This window comes from Natator depressus, chromosome 7 (assembly GCF_965152275.1).
Source record: "Natator depressus isolate rNatDep1 chromosome 7, rNatDep2.hap1, whole genome shotgun sequence".
NCBI lineage: Eukaryota > Metazoa > Chordata > Testudines > Cheloniidae > Natator > Natator depressus.
Genome location: NC_134240.1, coordinates 31397263 through 31412367, shown reverse-complemented (window position 1 = coordinate 31412367; position 15105 = coordinate 31397263). Strand labels below are relative to the sequence as shown.

The window sequence follows — 15105 nt, the reverse complement described above, 5'->3', positions numbered from 1 at the left end:
AGGAGTAACTCCAGATGAAATTGGTAGGCTGGTGTGAAACCGATGTCACAGTAAACCAAGGCAACTGCACTTCTGACTCCTTTGTGGTCTGGCTTTGGGCATCTCCATTCAGGTCTTGACCCATTACCTTTCTTGGAGCAGGAACCTGCATTCCTCTCCCTTCCTTCTGGAGATTTAAGCTACAGTTTCCTCCTGAAACTCACTGTGATCGCCATAGCAAGATGGAGTTTAGTTCAGCTCTTGCTGTCCTGCTCATTCCCAGGGACAATGACAGAGTTTAGTGACCAGCCATCCTTCATAAAGGAAGGTATTTATTCAGAACCAAAAACACTACAGAGAAAACATATCTTGAAAACCATAAATATCTTGCACCCATGCTGTTTTACCAGGTGGTGTTCATCTTCCACCTGAGACCCTGGTAGGTTTCAAGGTCCCTCAAACCTTTTGTCTGGGTTTGTTCCTCTTGGGTCCAAGAGCTGACATGAAACTATAATCAGAGTGACACCCCTTTCTCCCCCCCCCCCCAAAAAAAAAAAAAAAAAGCATGCTGTCCGTCCATTCTGTACATTTCTCAGTTCTCTGTCTGCTGGTTCTCAGAAACCTGTCAAAAACAGTCTCTGCAGTTTCCCCCCATGCTATGGGGATCTTTAGAGAGTTGCAGTAATTATCCCTTAATGTTGTTAGTTTCTGATAGTTCATTTATGCTAAGTGACTTCCCCTGAGTCACTGTACTGCTTGTCTTGTTTCAAGAGAAAAGTTTAACCCCTTCAAACGTAGTAGGCAATTATATAACGTGAGAGGGGAAATTGAGTCATACATTCTTTGATAAAAATAAATCAGAAGTTTCCCAGTTCTCCACAATCAGAATCTGCATTCCATCGCAGAGACAGCTGCAACTTAGCGTTGTGTGAAGCAGTCCCCCTCCGTGTTCCATATAGGGACAAAAGGTGCTAGAGAAATGTATTATCACGGGAACTTCAGTGTAAACAATGTTTTTCTTTCTAGGCTTTTATACAGCACTCTTTACTATGGTGTCTGTTATATATCCTTTGCATGGGACTGATTTTTTTTTTTTCTTGTATCACAGCAGCATCTGGAGGCCTCATCAGGGCCCTATTCTCCCAGGTGTTGTGCGCACATTGTGTTAGGTAATGGGACAATATCTATTTGAAAAGTTCTATATAGACAAGACAGGCAAAGTGTTGGGTTGAAAGTGAGAACGTATTACCCCCATTTTACTGATAGGGAACTGAGGCACCAAAAGATTAAAGCCCCAATCTAACCAGTGCCTAACTTTAAAACCGTGAGTAGTCTCATTTAATTTGTCATGTAAATAGTGCCTAGGAGCCCGTTGTGCCTGGGCCCTGTACAAACATAGAGCAAAGAAATGTTCCCTGCCCCAATGAACTTAACGTCTGAGTGTAAGACCAGAGAACACAGGTGGACACAACAAACAGACTAGGGAGCACAAGCAAACAATGAGACCATGATGGGCAGTGGTCACAGTAATCCATAATTAGCCACCATTACTTATACTCTGTTTGCTACAATTAAGTACTTTGGGGATAGCAAAATCTGCTACACATTGTATCATCCCTACTTCCTCCATCCAAGCATGCATTAAAGGAGAAGGCAATCACTTTTGTGTGTCTTCCTCTAATGGTGAGAATAGAGAATCTGCTCCATAGTAATTAATTTTTTCTCTCTTACTCCCCTAGCAGGGCCTTTTTGTAGGACCTTTTCCAGTAGCTCCCAGTTTGGGATGAGCAGTGTTCCTTGGCACCGCAGTTCTCTCATCACTGAGTCTGTTCTGCAATAAGCTTCTTGGCTATGATGTTTTATGTGCCCCTGGATTAAATTCCTGCACTTTTAAAAAAAAATAAATCACTACTCGGTACTTAATGTGTGGCTAACTTTAAAAGTTTCATGCAGAATTGGGGACTGAGAGACTCATCCAAGGTCCATAGTGGATCCAGGAGCTGAGGGCCAGGTCTTCTGAATCACAGCCTCGTTCTGTAACCACAAGACCAGCCTTCTCTTTGGTGTGGTTGGGAGTAAAATGTACCTGAAAATTCCCACCCCCTCATATATGCCACTTACTCCTCCCTGTGTGTTTGTAGCTTCTGGTGGACATACCTCAGCCAGGTTCTAACGTCACTGTCCATTCTCCATTTTTTTCTTTCCCAAACCATGCCAAGTTTTTTTTCCCCCCTACAATAAACCCTCTCCCCTCTACAGCGGATCCTTGAACCTGATGACTTCCTGGATGATCTGGATGATGAAGACTATGAAGAGGATACACCAAAGCGACGAGGCAAGGGCAAAGCCAAGGTAATGCTAGCTGGATGAGTTATGGTGTTGTGGGTCTCAATGGGCCCAGCCTAGTGACTGTGCTGAGTCTGCCCTATGAATTTCTCCTGAAGTCTGATATACCAATACTCGCTGTAAAGACCTGTCACCATTAATGTTTGTGATTATGTTGTAAACCATTTTCAATACTATGTATATCCACACCCAACACAGTTACAGAACACGTTGCCACAGTGTTAAGAAATAGGGTTGGGACTTCCAAAGAAGCCTAGGGGAACTCAGCTGAATTTCAGTGGGATTTGGGTACCTGGCTCCCTGCTTTGAAAACCCTAGCCTGGTTGCCCAGCCCTTCCCAAACCTCCCACTGTCTCACTACGACTGGTACTAGCAATGCCAAGAGCCTGGATTAGACAGCATCATGTGCATTTTTGCCATCATGTCATCGGATAGGGTCTAGATCAGTGGTTCTCAAACTTTTGTACTGGTGACCCCTTTCACATAGCAAGCCTCTGAGTGCGACCCCCTTATAAATTAAAAACACTTTTTAATATATTTAACACCATTATAAATGCTGGAGGCAAAGCAGGGTTTGGGATGGAGGCTGACAGCTTGTGACCCCCTGGGGGGTCCTGACCTCCAGTTTGAGAACCCCTGGTCTAGATGATGCAGCAGCTGAAATGTCCATTGGAGTTGCACTGATGAAGGCGGGACATACATACTACAGTCTCACAGTAGACCAGTCAGGAGAGCGCTGAAGCAATTGCTCAAATGCTGTTGCAATGTTGCCTGGAAAGAATTTTAATGAGAACTCACCTGTGGGTTAGATGTTCTGGGTGATTACTACTGCTGGTTCACTTCTTTTTCAGTTCCATAGACTTTATGGCCAGAAGCAACCATTAGATCGTCTAGTCTGACCTCCTATATAGTACAGGCTATTTAATTTCAGCCAGCCAATCACTCCTGCAGTGGTCACATTGACTTCAGTTAAACCAAGGCATTTTAGTCCTCAGGAAACTAAACTGTTGTGTGTTCCAGGAGAGAGGGAGGTGTCACCAATGCTTAATGGTCGGGAATTAATTAGGTGAGACATGTCCAGATGATCCTGGTAGATGATCCATACCTCATGCTGTAGAGGAAGATGAAAACCTCCTGAAGTCCCTTCCAGTCTGTCCTGGGGGAATATGCCTTCCCAACCCCAAATCTGGTGATCAGTTAGACCCTGAACATTTGGAAAAGACATATCAGCCAGGTGTGAAAGACACAGGATCCTCTGAACCATCTCAGAGTGCCAGTCCACCCCAATGGGTGTCCTCCAGTGGCTGATCTCAGAGAAAGATGGAAGAAAACCAAAATAGATAATAATTATGTATCGGAGGGAAAAAAAATTCCTTCCTAACCCATGCAGGGCTGAAGCCCTGAAGCATGAGATTAGAGAATAGTCATTTATTATATTATCACAGTCTCTGTCTCATGTTCAGAAAATGGGAAAATCTCTCAAGGGATAGTCAGACTCTGGTAGCTGGGCTGGATCAACTGGGTAAATAACCACGTCTTAGTTCACTTTAATGTGGTTCTTTGAATTTCCTGAGAAAATCTGATTGTTTTAATCTGTGACCCACTTTGTGTTGGTCTCCAAGGCCAGTTCTTGCCTGGCATGTGATCTACTTGAATGTATAAATAGGGGAGTAGTGAGTAGGAGGGAGGTGATTGATAGCTGGCGAACATGCATGGAGAGACTTAGGGTATGTCTATGCTACAATTAAACACCTGTGGCTGGCCCAAGTCAGCTGACTCAGACTTGTGGGGCTCAGGCGGTGGGGCTGTAAAATTCCAGTGTAGACATTAAGGCTTGGGTTGGAGCTCTGGCTCTGGGACATACTCTTAGGAGGGTAGGCATACTGAGTGTAGACATTCCCTAAAAGGTCTGTGTAGCTTATCAAAAAGAAGATTTGAAAAGTGAATTGATTAGGGTGTATATGTCCTTTACAGGGAGAGAATCCCAGTTTACTAAAGGGCTCTTTAACCTAGTGGAGAAGGGCAGAACAAGAACCAATGGCTAGATGTTAAAGCCAGACAAATTCATATTAGAAATAAGGCACACATTTTTCACAGTGAGAGTGGTTAGCCGTTGAACAAACTCTCAGGGGAAGTGGGGAATTCTCCATCTCTTGGTGTCTGCAAATCCAGACTGGATACTTTTTTGGAAGAAGCTTTAGTGAAACCCATGGATTGAGCCCAGTAACTTGTGTAATTGGCCAGAATTCTCCAGTCTGAGTTACACAGGTCAAATTAGATGATCTAATGGTCCATTCAGGCCTTAAAATCTATAAATTATCTCAGGCAAAGACCACTAAGGGGCGCTATTTGATTGGTTATTTTGTTAGCTTAACTACAGGCATGCAGGAGCCCCTTTGACTAGTCCCTTATGGACTGTCAGCTAGTTTGGTGGCATAAGAATGACTAAATTCTAGAAGCAAATGTCTTGGCGATGGCACTTTACTGATATGTTTTCTGGTTCCCAGAGTAAAGGCGTCAGTGGTGCTCGGAAGAAGCTGGATGCAGCCATATTAGAAGATAGAGATAAACCTTATGCCTGCGACAGTGAGTATGAAAAGCGCTTGTCTCCCTGTAGTCTGTACTATGGGACCAACCTGTCTCCAATGTATTTGCTTTTGGAGTGAGCAGTGAAGGGAGTAGTGTTCCAGGATCCATTGGGGGCAGGATGGGATTTTTGCAGGGGTGTGATAGTCATTCAAAATGAAGGTGGATCTGAGAATATTTAGAGGACTTGTAAGTTCCCCCCTCTTTGTTTTTACTGGAGCCGTAGCCCTAATCCAGATCTGTCATTTCTGCTGGGTGCGGAGAATCCAGTTTGTTGTTTTATTTCCTGGAAGGACACATGCAATATCTGGCATTGGGGGTAGGTTCTCCTACTCCAGCAGAATGTTCACTAAGCAAGGAGGCCATTGCAGATATCTGGACTGCATGAAACGGCTGGTCACTCCGCTTGCATTCTTGCAACACTTTAGCCTGCACCACAGGTGTGAGCGGCATTTCTGGCAGCAGTGCCAACATGTTACTTTTTTGTTCGGCTGCAAGGAGCTGTCAGAGCTCCATATTAATGTCCAGCCAGGGTCTCTGAATCTAACGGTGAGAATTGCCTCTTGATTGTATGGGTAGTGGGGAGAATGAACACGGAGGTCTCATTCCCACTAACCAGGGTTCCTGTCTTTGATTTCTAGGTTCAGTCTGTTTTATGGGCCTGGAAAAGCCCTACCCACCCTTCCCTATGCTATTCAATACATGACTCAGCTATCTGTTTGCTGCAGGGTTTGTGGAATCCAATTACTTTGTCCTCTCCCTCTTCTCAGACCTCATAGTTCAGCTGGAGGGCAGGGATCAATTCTGTCCTACTGGAGATATAGTCGCTGCTCTGCTGATTGTTGTCCTAAAGACCTTTTGGTCCATGCTCTGGCCACGAAACATGGTTTTCATGCCACATTTGTGGTGTGGGAGAGCTAATTTTAGCTCTAATGGGATTCAATTTCAGTAATTTTATTGGCAACAGAAAGGCATACTAGCCCTGCCGGGAATGAATACATCAAGCGCGTATCTAGGGCAAGTAAATGGGATTTCTATGACGTCCCTGTTGTGTGTGACTCCGTTTCTGATTTGGTAGCAGCCACTACGTCCCCCAAGAACTCGTCCCATGCTGCCCCTTGCAGAGTTCTATGCTGTTGTTTCCTTCCTAGCTGTCAGTGGGAATGCCACTGGAAAAGCTTAAGCAGCCCAAGGGAGCGGCTATTCCTGCAGTTCTGAACTTTAAATTGGCAAAAGAATGTACAAAATCCTGAGTTTTTGCAATTACTTCTGTCTCTCCTTCCTACTGTCCTGGTAGAATTGTCACCAGTTTTTTAAGAAAACTAAGCAGTATTTTTTCCTATTTTCTCCTTTTAAAATCACTCTGCTCTCTGTTGCTTGCCATGTGTGTGACCTATGGTGTGTTCACCTTTTTTCTCATTATTCTCTTTCTGTATTTCAGATAGTTACAAACAAAAGCATACCTTGAAACCTCCCGACCGAGGTAGTCCATTCTCTCTGTCTGCTTTTTTTATTTCCTCCTGACTTTGTTCTCCTGGAATGTTAGTTTTAAAACTCTTTGGAGTGGGGTCTCAATCCAGAGCACCAAGAAAAATCAAACCAAACCGCCACCACAGTTGGCACAGATTGGCTCTCCTGTTGCCTGAAAGGCCATGGATTGAATGGGCCATGGAGACTGAGCTTCCCCTTTCACTTTGGCCATGGTTTTCAAATGCGACTGGTAATCTTGGGTTGCCCAACCTGAGTGCCCTTATTAAAGGGACCTGATTTTCAGAACATTACACTAAGAAGGACCTCCTGTTTCATTGAGTCCAGTCCCTGCTATCGCAGGCAGCTCTGTCATGTTAGCCTGATCATAAACTTATCAAGTTCCCTTGTCAGACTAGTTGTTTTTCAGAGGCTGGGCCCACGCACTTGCTTAAAATCAGGCCCTCAAAGATGTCTCAAACAGGGTATCCAAAATTGCTAGTTGCTTTTGAAAATCTTCCTTCTTGCCCACAGTGCGGGGAGAAATTTGCCCGGCTGTTCCTGGTGCTGTGGATGCAGAGGCCTCACTGTCTTGGGATGTCAATCTGGCCCTTTTCGCCAGCAGTAAATTCATGTGATAAATCAGACCCACTCTGGAATGGCTGAGGCATGACTGTTTTCCTTCAAGGAATGCCAAAGTATATTGCTACTGGAATAGGCACTGTGCTTTTACTCTGTCAGAACCCGGCCATGTCAGACTCTGGATGAGGGTCAAAGGTTATCAACTGCCATTGAGATTTTGGCTCAAATATATGTACTTAAAAAAAGCATGATTTCTCTCCCTCTATGATGATGCTGGCTAGGCCTCCTCTGAAACATAAGGACCATCTTTATACTAGGGGTTCTGGGTTATCACAGGGGATGCCTTTTGAGAAATGGAGATGTTATGGGTCCGTTAAAACTGCAAGATGTTTGAATGAATGACATCATGTGGGGTGTTGACCATTGTCCTCAAAATTCTGAAGGGGGTGGGACGGCTTGAACTGGTCCCTGTTGGCTGCTGTAGCAATGCCTCCTGGCCTGGCAAGGACACCAGTGACACATGCCCAGCTGGTAAATGATGGTGTAATAAGAGTCAAATTGGTTTTTCCGTATGCTGCCATTCCGCCTCTTAGCTTAGACTTATGGTGGCTTTTTTGACTCACTGGGCTCCTGTGCCTCCTAGCTAATATGCTACCCCATCTCGCTTAAGCTGCACCTGCACGGCTCTGCCAAATGCTTCCCTTTTCTTCCACAGCCGGGATTAGATATTAATGCAACACCAGGTCCAAAAGGCTCCTGGGCAAGCCAGTGCGTTGGCTGGACCTCTGGAATTTGCAGTCTCTGTTAAATATTTGATGAGCAAAGTTATGGGTCTGCAATTTTCTGTAACAGTGCATACTTCAGTGACCTCATTAAACTCCTCACATGAGGCCTGATCACCCATCATTTGTTACGTGGCATCTATAGTGAAGAGAAATTCAGCGTATGGGCTCTCCTACCCTCCCCCAGCCACTCTGCTGCCTCTGTTCTCTGTGGTGCAACAGTATTGTCTGGTTACAGCCAGGGCCTGAGAGTCAGAACCCCCAGGGCTCTAGCCCTACCTCCAGGAGGGGTGAGTGGTGGTCTAGTGGGTTGGAGTGGGGAGGAGAGGAGAGAAGGAGTCAGGCTTCCTAGCTCCAGGAGGGGAGTGGGATATAGTGGTTAGAACAAAGTGGGGATGGAAGTAAGAACTCCTGAGTTCTGCTTCAGACTCTGACGTCGGAGACTCTGCATGATCTTTGCAAGGATCTTAATTTCTGTTATCTATAAAGTGGTGGATAAATATCCCCCTTTGTCAAGTGCATTGGGGTCTTTGAATGAAATACGCAGAATAAAGAATAGACATTTTAATTCTCATCGACATGACGATTAAATACTTATAATGTGGTATTGCCTAGACTAGAGGTCAGCCATCAAGAAGCTAACCATAACCCTGGCTTTCCCAATGACTGCTCAGAGTCCAATTTCATTCCATCTAAGCCAGTGTGTGCAAGATCCCTGCCACAGCAGAAGTATCCGGAGAACAGTGCTGCTGGAGGAGCTAGCCAGGCCTGGTTTGTACTTGTGTTTACACAGAGCTAAGAGAGCAATAATTCCCTTTGGCAAATGGGCATTTCAATCGCTATGTAAATTGACTGTGGCTTAAAGTGGTTTTAGAGGGATTTGCCTTTTTTCCCCTTTCTTTGCTAGATCTAAGTCTTCAGTTAAATAACCAAGAGGCTTGGTCTTTCTCTTGTCCCCAGCTTTGCTTTTCCCGGCAAATCTTGGCAAGCTTCAATTAATCCATCCCTCTCCAAGACCCAGTTTAAGCTTCATCGCTTTCCCTCACTCCTCCCTGCCTCTCTCCTCCTTGTTATCCAGCCAGGACTCCATTCCCACCCACTAGTAAGCGTGGGTAATAGGGATTTTAAGTAAAGTTATCCAAAGCAACTAAGTGACTTAGGAGCCTAAGGCATGGCCCGCACTGAAAAGTATTTCTGGCCTACCTATGTCAATTAGAAGTGACCCGTAACCAACAAGCTGTGCCGGTAAAATCGTTAGTGTAGACATACTATACCAGCAAAAAAAATCCTAGCTTATTTCGTTCGAGGACTTAGTATAAGTTATACTGTCAAAAGAACTCTTTTTTTTTTTTTTTTTTTTTTTTTGGTGGTATAGGTTGCGTCTCCACTAAAGCCCATGTCCACGCTGGGAGTGCTTTACTGTTGTTCTTCCCCCTCCCCAGTTTTGTTTCAAGCAGAATGTAATAGATATAATGGACACCAGCTGTCTCAGAGTGGGGCTAGAGTACCAAACCCCTTACCACAAGTTCGAATCCAGTCTGGGTCATTGTGACTGAAAGCAGTCCTCATCTGACTGTGGTTGGGAGGCCGGCATATGAAACGAGTTGGGTGGGTTTCAGTCCATATACTACACTGACAAATCACTCCTAGCATGGACAGCGCTATCCCAGCACAGTAAAACCAACACGCACACCCAGATTCCCCCTGAACAAAACAAGCTGTATCAGTAAAAGTACGGCTTTGCTGGTTTGATACTAGGGACTTCTGCCAGCATGGCTTTATCGGTCAGCAATCTCTCCTTTTTGTATCGCTGACTGACATAGCTATTTTGCAGGTCAAAATCCCTAAAGTAGACATGGCCTAGGGAGGGGTTGCTGATGAAGCTCTATTGATAGAGCTGCTCTGACAAACCCTTTATAGTGGGAACAGTGCCTAAGCCCTGGTTCAAAAGTGACTTAGGGAAGCCAAGTCTCATTGAAGCTCAGTGGGATTTAGGCTCTTCTAAGAACTCTTCTGAACATTTTGCTTACTGCCCTTCTGCCTCAGCTGCTTGGTGGCATCGATAAGTGGGATTTGGGGGTTTTGTCTCACTGGGTTAAGTGGGATAAAACAAGACGGCCAAGTTAGGGATCTTTGCATGCAAGGGTAGATCCTCTACTGTGGCCCAGCTTCCACCGCCAAGGCAAATGAGAGCAAGCTAGGGGGAATGCTTGGCATGATCCCTGAGGAACCGTGTGCCAGCTGGGGATGGCAGTAGCACATCGTGCTCCAGCCTCTCCTGAGAGGGAGACACGCACACCACCCCTATGCTGGGAACTGCAAAGAGGGAGGCATAAGAGCCAGCTCTGGCTACTGAGGGTTTCCCAAGCTGTAGACTTGTAGGAGGTTCCCACTCCAGTGGCACAAAGGGAGTGGATTGCAACAGAAAACCTGTTGTGTCTGTCCCTGCCCCCCACCCCCAGTTCTGTTTTAAGCAAGATGTAATTGCTATAATGGGTATCAGGTGGCTCAGGATGTGGGGTAGAATACGAGCCCCTCACTTCCAGCTCACCAGTTCGAATACAGCCTAGGCTGTTGGTGATGACCAAAAGCAGCTACCATCTGACTGCTGATTGTTCGCTAGTACATGAAATGAGTCAGGTTGGCCTCAGGCCAGTTCCCAGTGGCGCCAGCTCTCAGAAGCCTTCTGTTGACACTGAGAGGCCAGTGGATATGCCATGAAGACTGACATCTCAGTCTGCCACCCCACAGTGGTGGGGAAGTCCCTTCACAGTAGGACTTGTCCTGGCTGTCTTGTGGCCAGAGGGTGTGGGAGAAACTTGTGCTGATGCTGCCTGCGCTGTTCCTGTTCTGTGGGCTTTGGTCTCTGAGGCTGCCATTCTGGTACCAAACAATGTCAGGGGTAAATGGTAAGAAAGGAATGTAGACTGGGGAAGTGGCTCCCAATTCCAGGGGCATTATGCTCTCTACTTCCAGCCCTGCAAGGGAGGTTGATTTATTGCATAGAAAACAGGCATTTTCTCTACCCCCTGTGGCTGTAAAGCAGCTGCCTTTTAGGGACAGCAAAGCAGGCAGAGGCAACAGAAGTGTGTGTGGGGATAATGTGGTGGTTGCTTTCCGAGAGTCTGTGTGGGATGCCTTCAGCTTGGTTCCAGTGTCGCTTGATCGGAGAAACGATGCATCCAAGGAGACACCATCTTTAGGAGGCTCAGGCCTGAATTTCAGAGTTAGGCAGGTTTAAACCCAAGAGAAGATGGGGAATTTCCTTCTGTGTTTCATGGCTTGGATTGTTCTGGACAAAGCTTTCTCATCCTCATGAAGATCTGCTGGGCAAGCAGGAGAGGTAGGGGGAAAGTAGAAGGATTTATGGCTTACAGTCAGCAAAGGTAGAAATGCCCATGGCTTCTCAGGGTCTGGACACACTGAGTCTGCTGGCTCATGAAGCAGCCTCCTGAAGCCATGCTGGCTGTTCTACATTGTTAACTGCTGTGTCTTCAGGAGAAGGGCGGGTTGGGAAGGGCTGTCTCAGAGATCTGGGGGGTTGCACATGAGCAGCGATGTTTGTGGCTCTGGTGCCTGCCAGGAGCACAGACCCATCCCCATTTTCTTTTGCAGTCTGTGGGAAGCGTTACAAGAACCGCCCTGGGCTCAGTTACCACTATGCTCACTCCCATCTGGCCGAGGAGGAGGGGGAGGATAAGGAAGATTCGCAGCCCCCGACGCCCGTCTCTCAGAGATCTGAGGAGCAGAAGTGTAAGACCTTTAGCCCCTGTCTTGACCCCATCTCCTGTGTGTCCTGGCTCTTCTGTAGCCTTAGGGCCAGAGGGTAGTGGTGAGGGAACTAAGAATATGACTGGGACTCCTGTGGTCTATCTCCACCTCTAGGAGGGAAGCGGGGGGTCTAGAAGGCTAGAACAAGAGGGGCTCAGTCAGGACTCCTTGGTTCTGTCCCTGGCTCTAAGAGCATAGTGTGTTAGAGAAGGGAGCTGAGACACCTGGGATCCGTGGGAACCAATGTAATCTAGGTTGGAGGAATTAGCAGAGTGGTTAGATTAGCCAAACCACAACTCAGGATTCCTGGATTCTTTTTCTACCTCTGCCCTAACTAGCTGTGTGTTAGGTGAAACGCTTCCCCTCTATGTGTCTGTCTACCTTTGCATAACACAGGTAAAAGAACAGTTACCTTTGTTACATGCAGAGTTGTGAGGCTTTGTGTTTCTAAAGTGCTTTGAGATCCGCAAATGAAAGGTACTGCAGAAACAAAATTTATATCCGCTTTTTACCTGTGGATATCTGCAGAGTTGTAGGGCTCTAGCAACAACGAGCGAAACCAGCGGCAAAAGCTAATATGTGAAAGTGGCTTGCACGCTCTTGGACAGGAGATGCACACTGCTGCATGGAAGGGACTCCTGTCCAGGAGTGTGTGAGCTGTTTGCACACAGTAGCATGACCAGGGACAGCTGTTGGTGATCCTTGTGCCTGCCCCAGTGGGTAGGGCTGGGGGCAGTACAGCCACACCAGAGGAGCTGCCAGGCTGGGTCCTGGCTCCTGTGAGTGGCAGCCCGTCATGCTGCTGCTTTTGCTGCTGCTGTTCCTGGCCTGGTCGCTAGCCATGGCCCAGCTGGTCTCGCTCATTGTCACTAGAGCCCTTCATCTCCATGGGTATCTGCTTTATATCCATAGATATACAATTTGTATCCATGCAGGGATCTAGAAGTGGGTACATCTGCTACGCCGTGACCTCATCTCTGCTGCATCTGAAAGCTTATGTGGGCCAGAGTCCTTACAGGAATCTCGTTGAATGTTCTCCTTCTAGGTGTCATTGCTCACTCTAAATAACCTTTTCTCTGTTTGGTGGGGTGGGGTTGGCTCTTCTCCATACAGCCAAGAAAGGTCCTGATGGCTTGGCTTTGCCCAACAATTACTGCGACTTCTGCCTGGGAGACTCAAAAATCAATAAGAAGACTGGGCACCCAGAGGAGCTGGTGTCATGTTCGGACTGCGGGCGATCAGGTACTTTGATTTGCAATACCTGCATTCAAGAGGCTGGATGCCCATGGTCCAGCATGAGGTGTTGCTGCTGCTCAACTTCACTGAGTTGGGGTTGTTCTTTATGCTGGATGCCCCCTTATTTGTCCTATTGGGTGGCTGCAGTGATGCATGATGGGAAGCTGATGTCTCTCTTCCGAGAGCCAGGAGCATTTCTGCTCTTTTATTTAAGGCCAGTGCAATCTTTTGGCTACCTGGTTTCTTTTGTCCCACTTAAGACAGCTGAAGGAGGAGCCGGGGGACTATGAGTCAGTGCTCCTAGGTTATGTTCCCAGCTTTGGAGGGGGAGAGGGGTCTAATGGGTTAGAGCAAGAAGAGGCCTGGGATTCAGGACCTCTAGATTCCATATCCAGCTGTAGAATGATAAACCAGCTCTTTAGTGATTAGAGCAGTGGGAGACTGGAAGTCAGGACTCCTGGGTTAAACTCTTGGCTCTGCCACTGACTGTCTCTGTGACCATGAGCATGTCACTTCCCCGCTCCATGCTTCAGCATCCCCATCTGTCTGTTTCTTTACCCTGCTCTCCTGTTAGCTGGAGAGCCTTCTCCTCTGCTGTCTGGAGCAACATCTCTCTGTTTCTACTTCATTCCTTGTCTAGCACTGCTCCTTCTCTGTTTCCCCCTCTCTGGGGGCAAGAGCTGTCACCATTGCAGTTGCTGCTATTTGGAAATAACCTCTATATATCTTCCTGCCTCCTTATGTTTCATGCTTCATTTCCATTTCTCTTGCTTCTCTGAACTCTTGCCACTTGTCCAGGCCTGACATGTCTAACATCCATGTGTGGCTTTGTTTCATCCCCCTTGGCAGGGCACCCTTCTTGCCTCCAGTTCACTCCGGTTATGATGGCAGCAGTGAAGACGTACCGTTGGCAGTGCATCGAGTGTAAATGCTGCAACATCTGTGGCACCTCGGAGAACGATGTGAGTACCCTTCAGTGGTGGCGGGATCGATCATGGCAGAGCAAGCTTGACACTTTGGGCATCCACAGCTGCAAACGGGGGCTTAAAGAGGGGACCAGCAAGCCCCGAGGGGTACATGTCATTTGTGTCCAGAAATTATCTCCCCAAGTATTATCTGCCTACATCTCGCCATGCTGCACAGCGAAAGCAGCAACTTGCACAGTTTTGGCAGAGACAGGAGAATAATCTTTGGAATGGAGTTTACTGTGGGAGTTTAAATTCTGAATGGAGACTACCTGGGAGGTGGGATTATGGATAATGTCCAAGGTAGGCTCTCGGGGAGTGTGTGTTCCAGGTTGGAGTAATGCAGCTTGAGACTGCAGGTGTACCATCACATTGCCCTCTCCCCCAGGTCAGGGGACTGTTCTACTCCAGTTGGGCAATGTGGCTTCCTCACTAGTTTTGGTGGTTGCTTCTCCCATTACCTAAGGATCTCTGCAGATACAGGCAGGCTGTATTGGTTACACATGGGGCAGCACCGCTCTCAGAGCCATTAATCGGCTCCCCACAGACTCAGACGGGCATTGCTACATTAGTCACCTATGGAGAAGCTCCATCCTTTCAGAGCTAATGTCTCAGGCTCTCTGCAGACTCAGGCAGACGTCTCTGCATCACACTCAGGTCACGCTGTCAGAATTTGTTTTGCAGTCCCAAAGGGTAGAAAATCAAAACCTAAAATCCTGACCTTTTAACGTGAATCTAAGAGCCAGGACCCTAGGCATGTGAGCATAGGCGCCGTCTTCCCCTCTTTCCCCTGGGTGTTTGACCCCCTCCATGCCCCCACTCCACCCATTCCATGAGGCCCCGTCCCTGCCATGCCTCTGCCAACCCCTTCCCCAAAGTCCCCGCTGCAACTCTGCCCCCTCCCTGCCCCTATTCCATCTCCTTCCCCAAATCCCTGCCCCAGCCCCGCCTCTTCCCTGCCTCCTCCCCTGAGCGCACCACGTTCTTGCTCCTCCCTCTCCTTCCTCCCTCTCCCTCCCGGAGCATGCTAATGCCGCCAAACAGCTGTTTGGAAGTGGCTGGGTGGGAAATGCTGGGAGGTAAGTGGAGGAGTGGGGACGCGGCACGCTCTGGGGGGAGGAGGAGGAGGAGGGGCGGGGGGAGGGGAGCTTAGCTCTGCACTCACTAATTTTTCCCGTGGGTGCTCCAGCCCCGGTGCACCCGCGGAGTCAGCGCCTATGCCTTGATCCAGCCCTGCAGGTGTTACACGGACCTCTTCAGTGGCTGTTTCACATAGGAATCTGCTACTGCTATCAGCTAATGGAGTTACTTCTGTGGCTCAGGTGGTACAGGCTTATGCTTTTAGTGTCAAATGTGGCAGGTCTAATCTTTGGTGAAGACCCTGAGGGATT

The 15105-nt window shown here is 47.5% G+C and overlaps 1 protein-coding gene across 4 annotated transcripts in view; it reads left to right on the top strand.

The window, feature by feature from the left end:
* DPF2 (double PHD fingers 2) overlaps positions 1–15105 on the top strand; it is a 43706-nt gene that overhangs the window by 22020 nt on the left and 6581 nt on the right. For 2 of the 4 annotated variants that reach the window (XM_074957946.1, XM_074957948.1), the window contains exons 5-10: positions 2239–2331; positions 4833–4911; positions 6353–6394; positions 11358–11495; positions 12627–12755; positions 13599–13711. In XM_074957946.1, coding sequence (XP_074814047.1) covers positions 2239–2331; positions 4833–4911; positions 6353–6394; positions 11358–11495; positions 12627–12755; positions 13599–13711 — 594 coding nt within the window. The remainder of the gene's footprint in view (positions 1–2238; positions 2332–4832; positions 4912–6352; positions 6395–11357; positions 11496–12626; positions 12756–13598; positions 13712–15105) is intronic. The other 2 variants (XM_074957947.1, XM_074957949.1) reach the window with 1 other exon arrangement.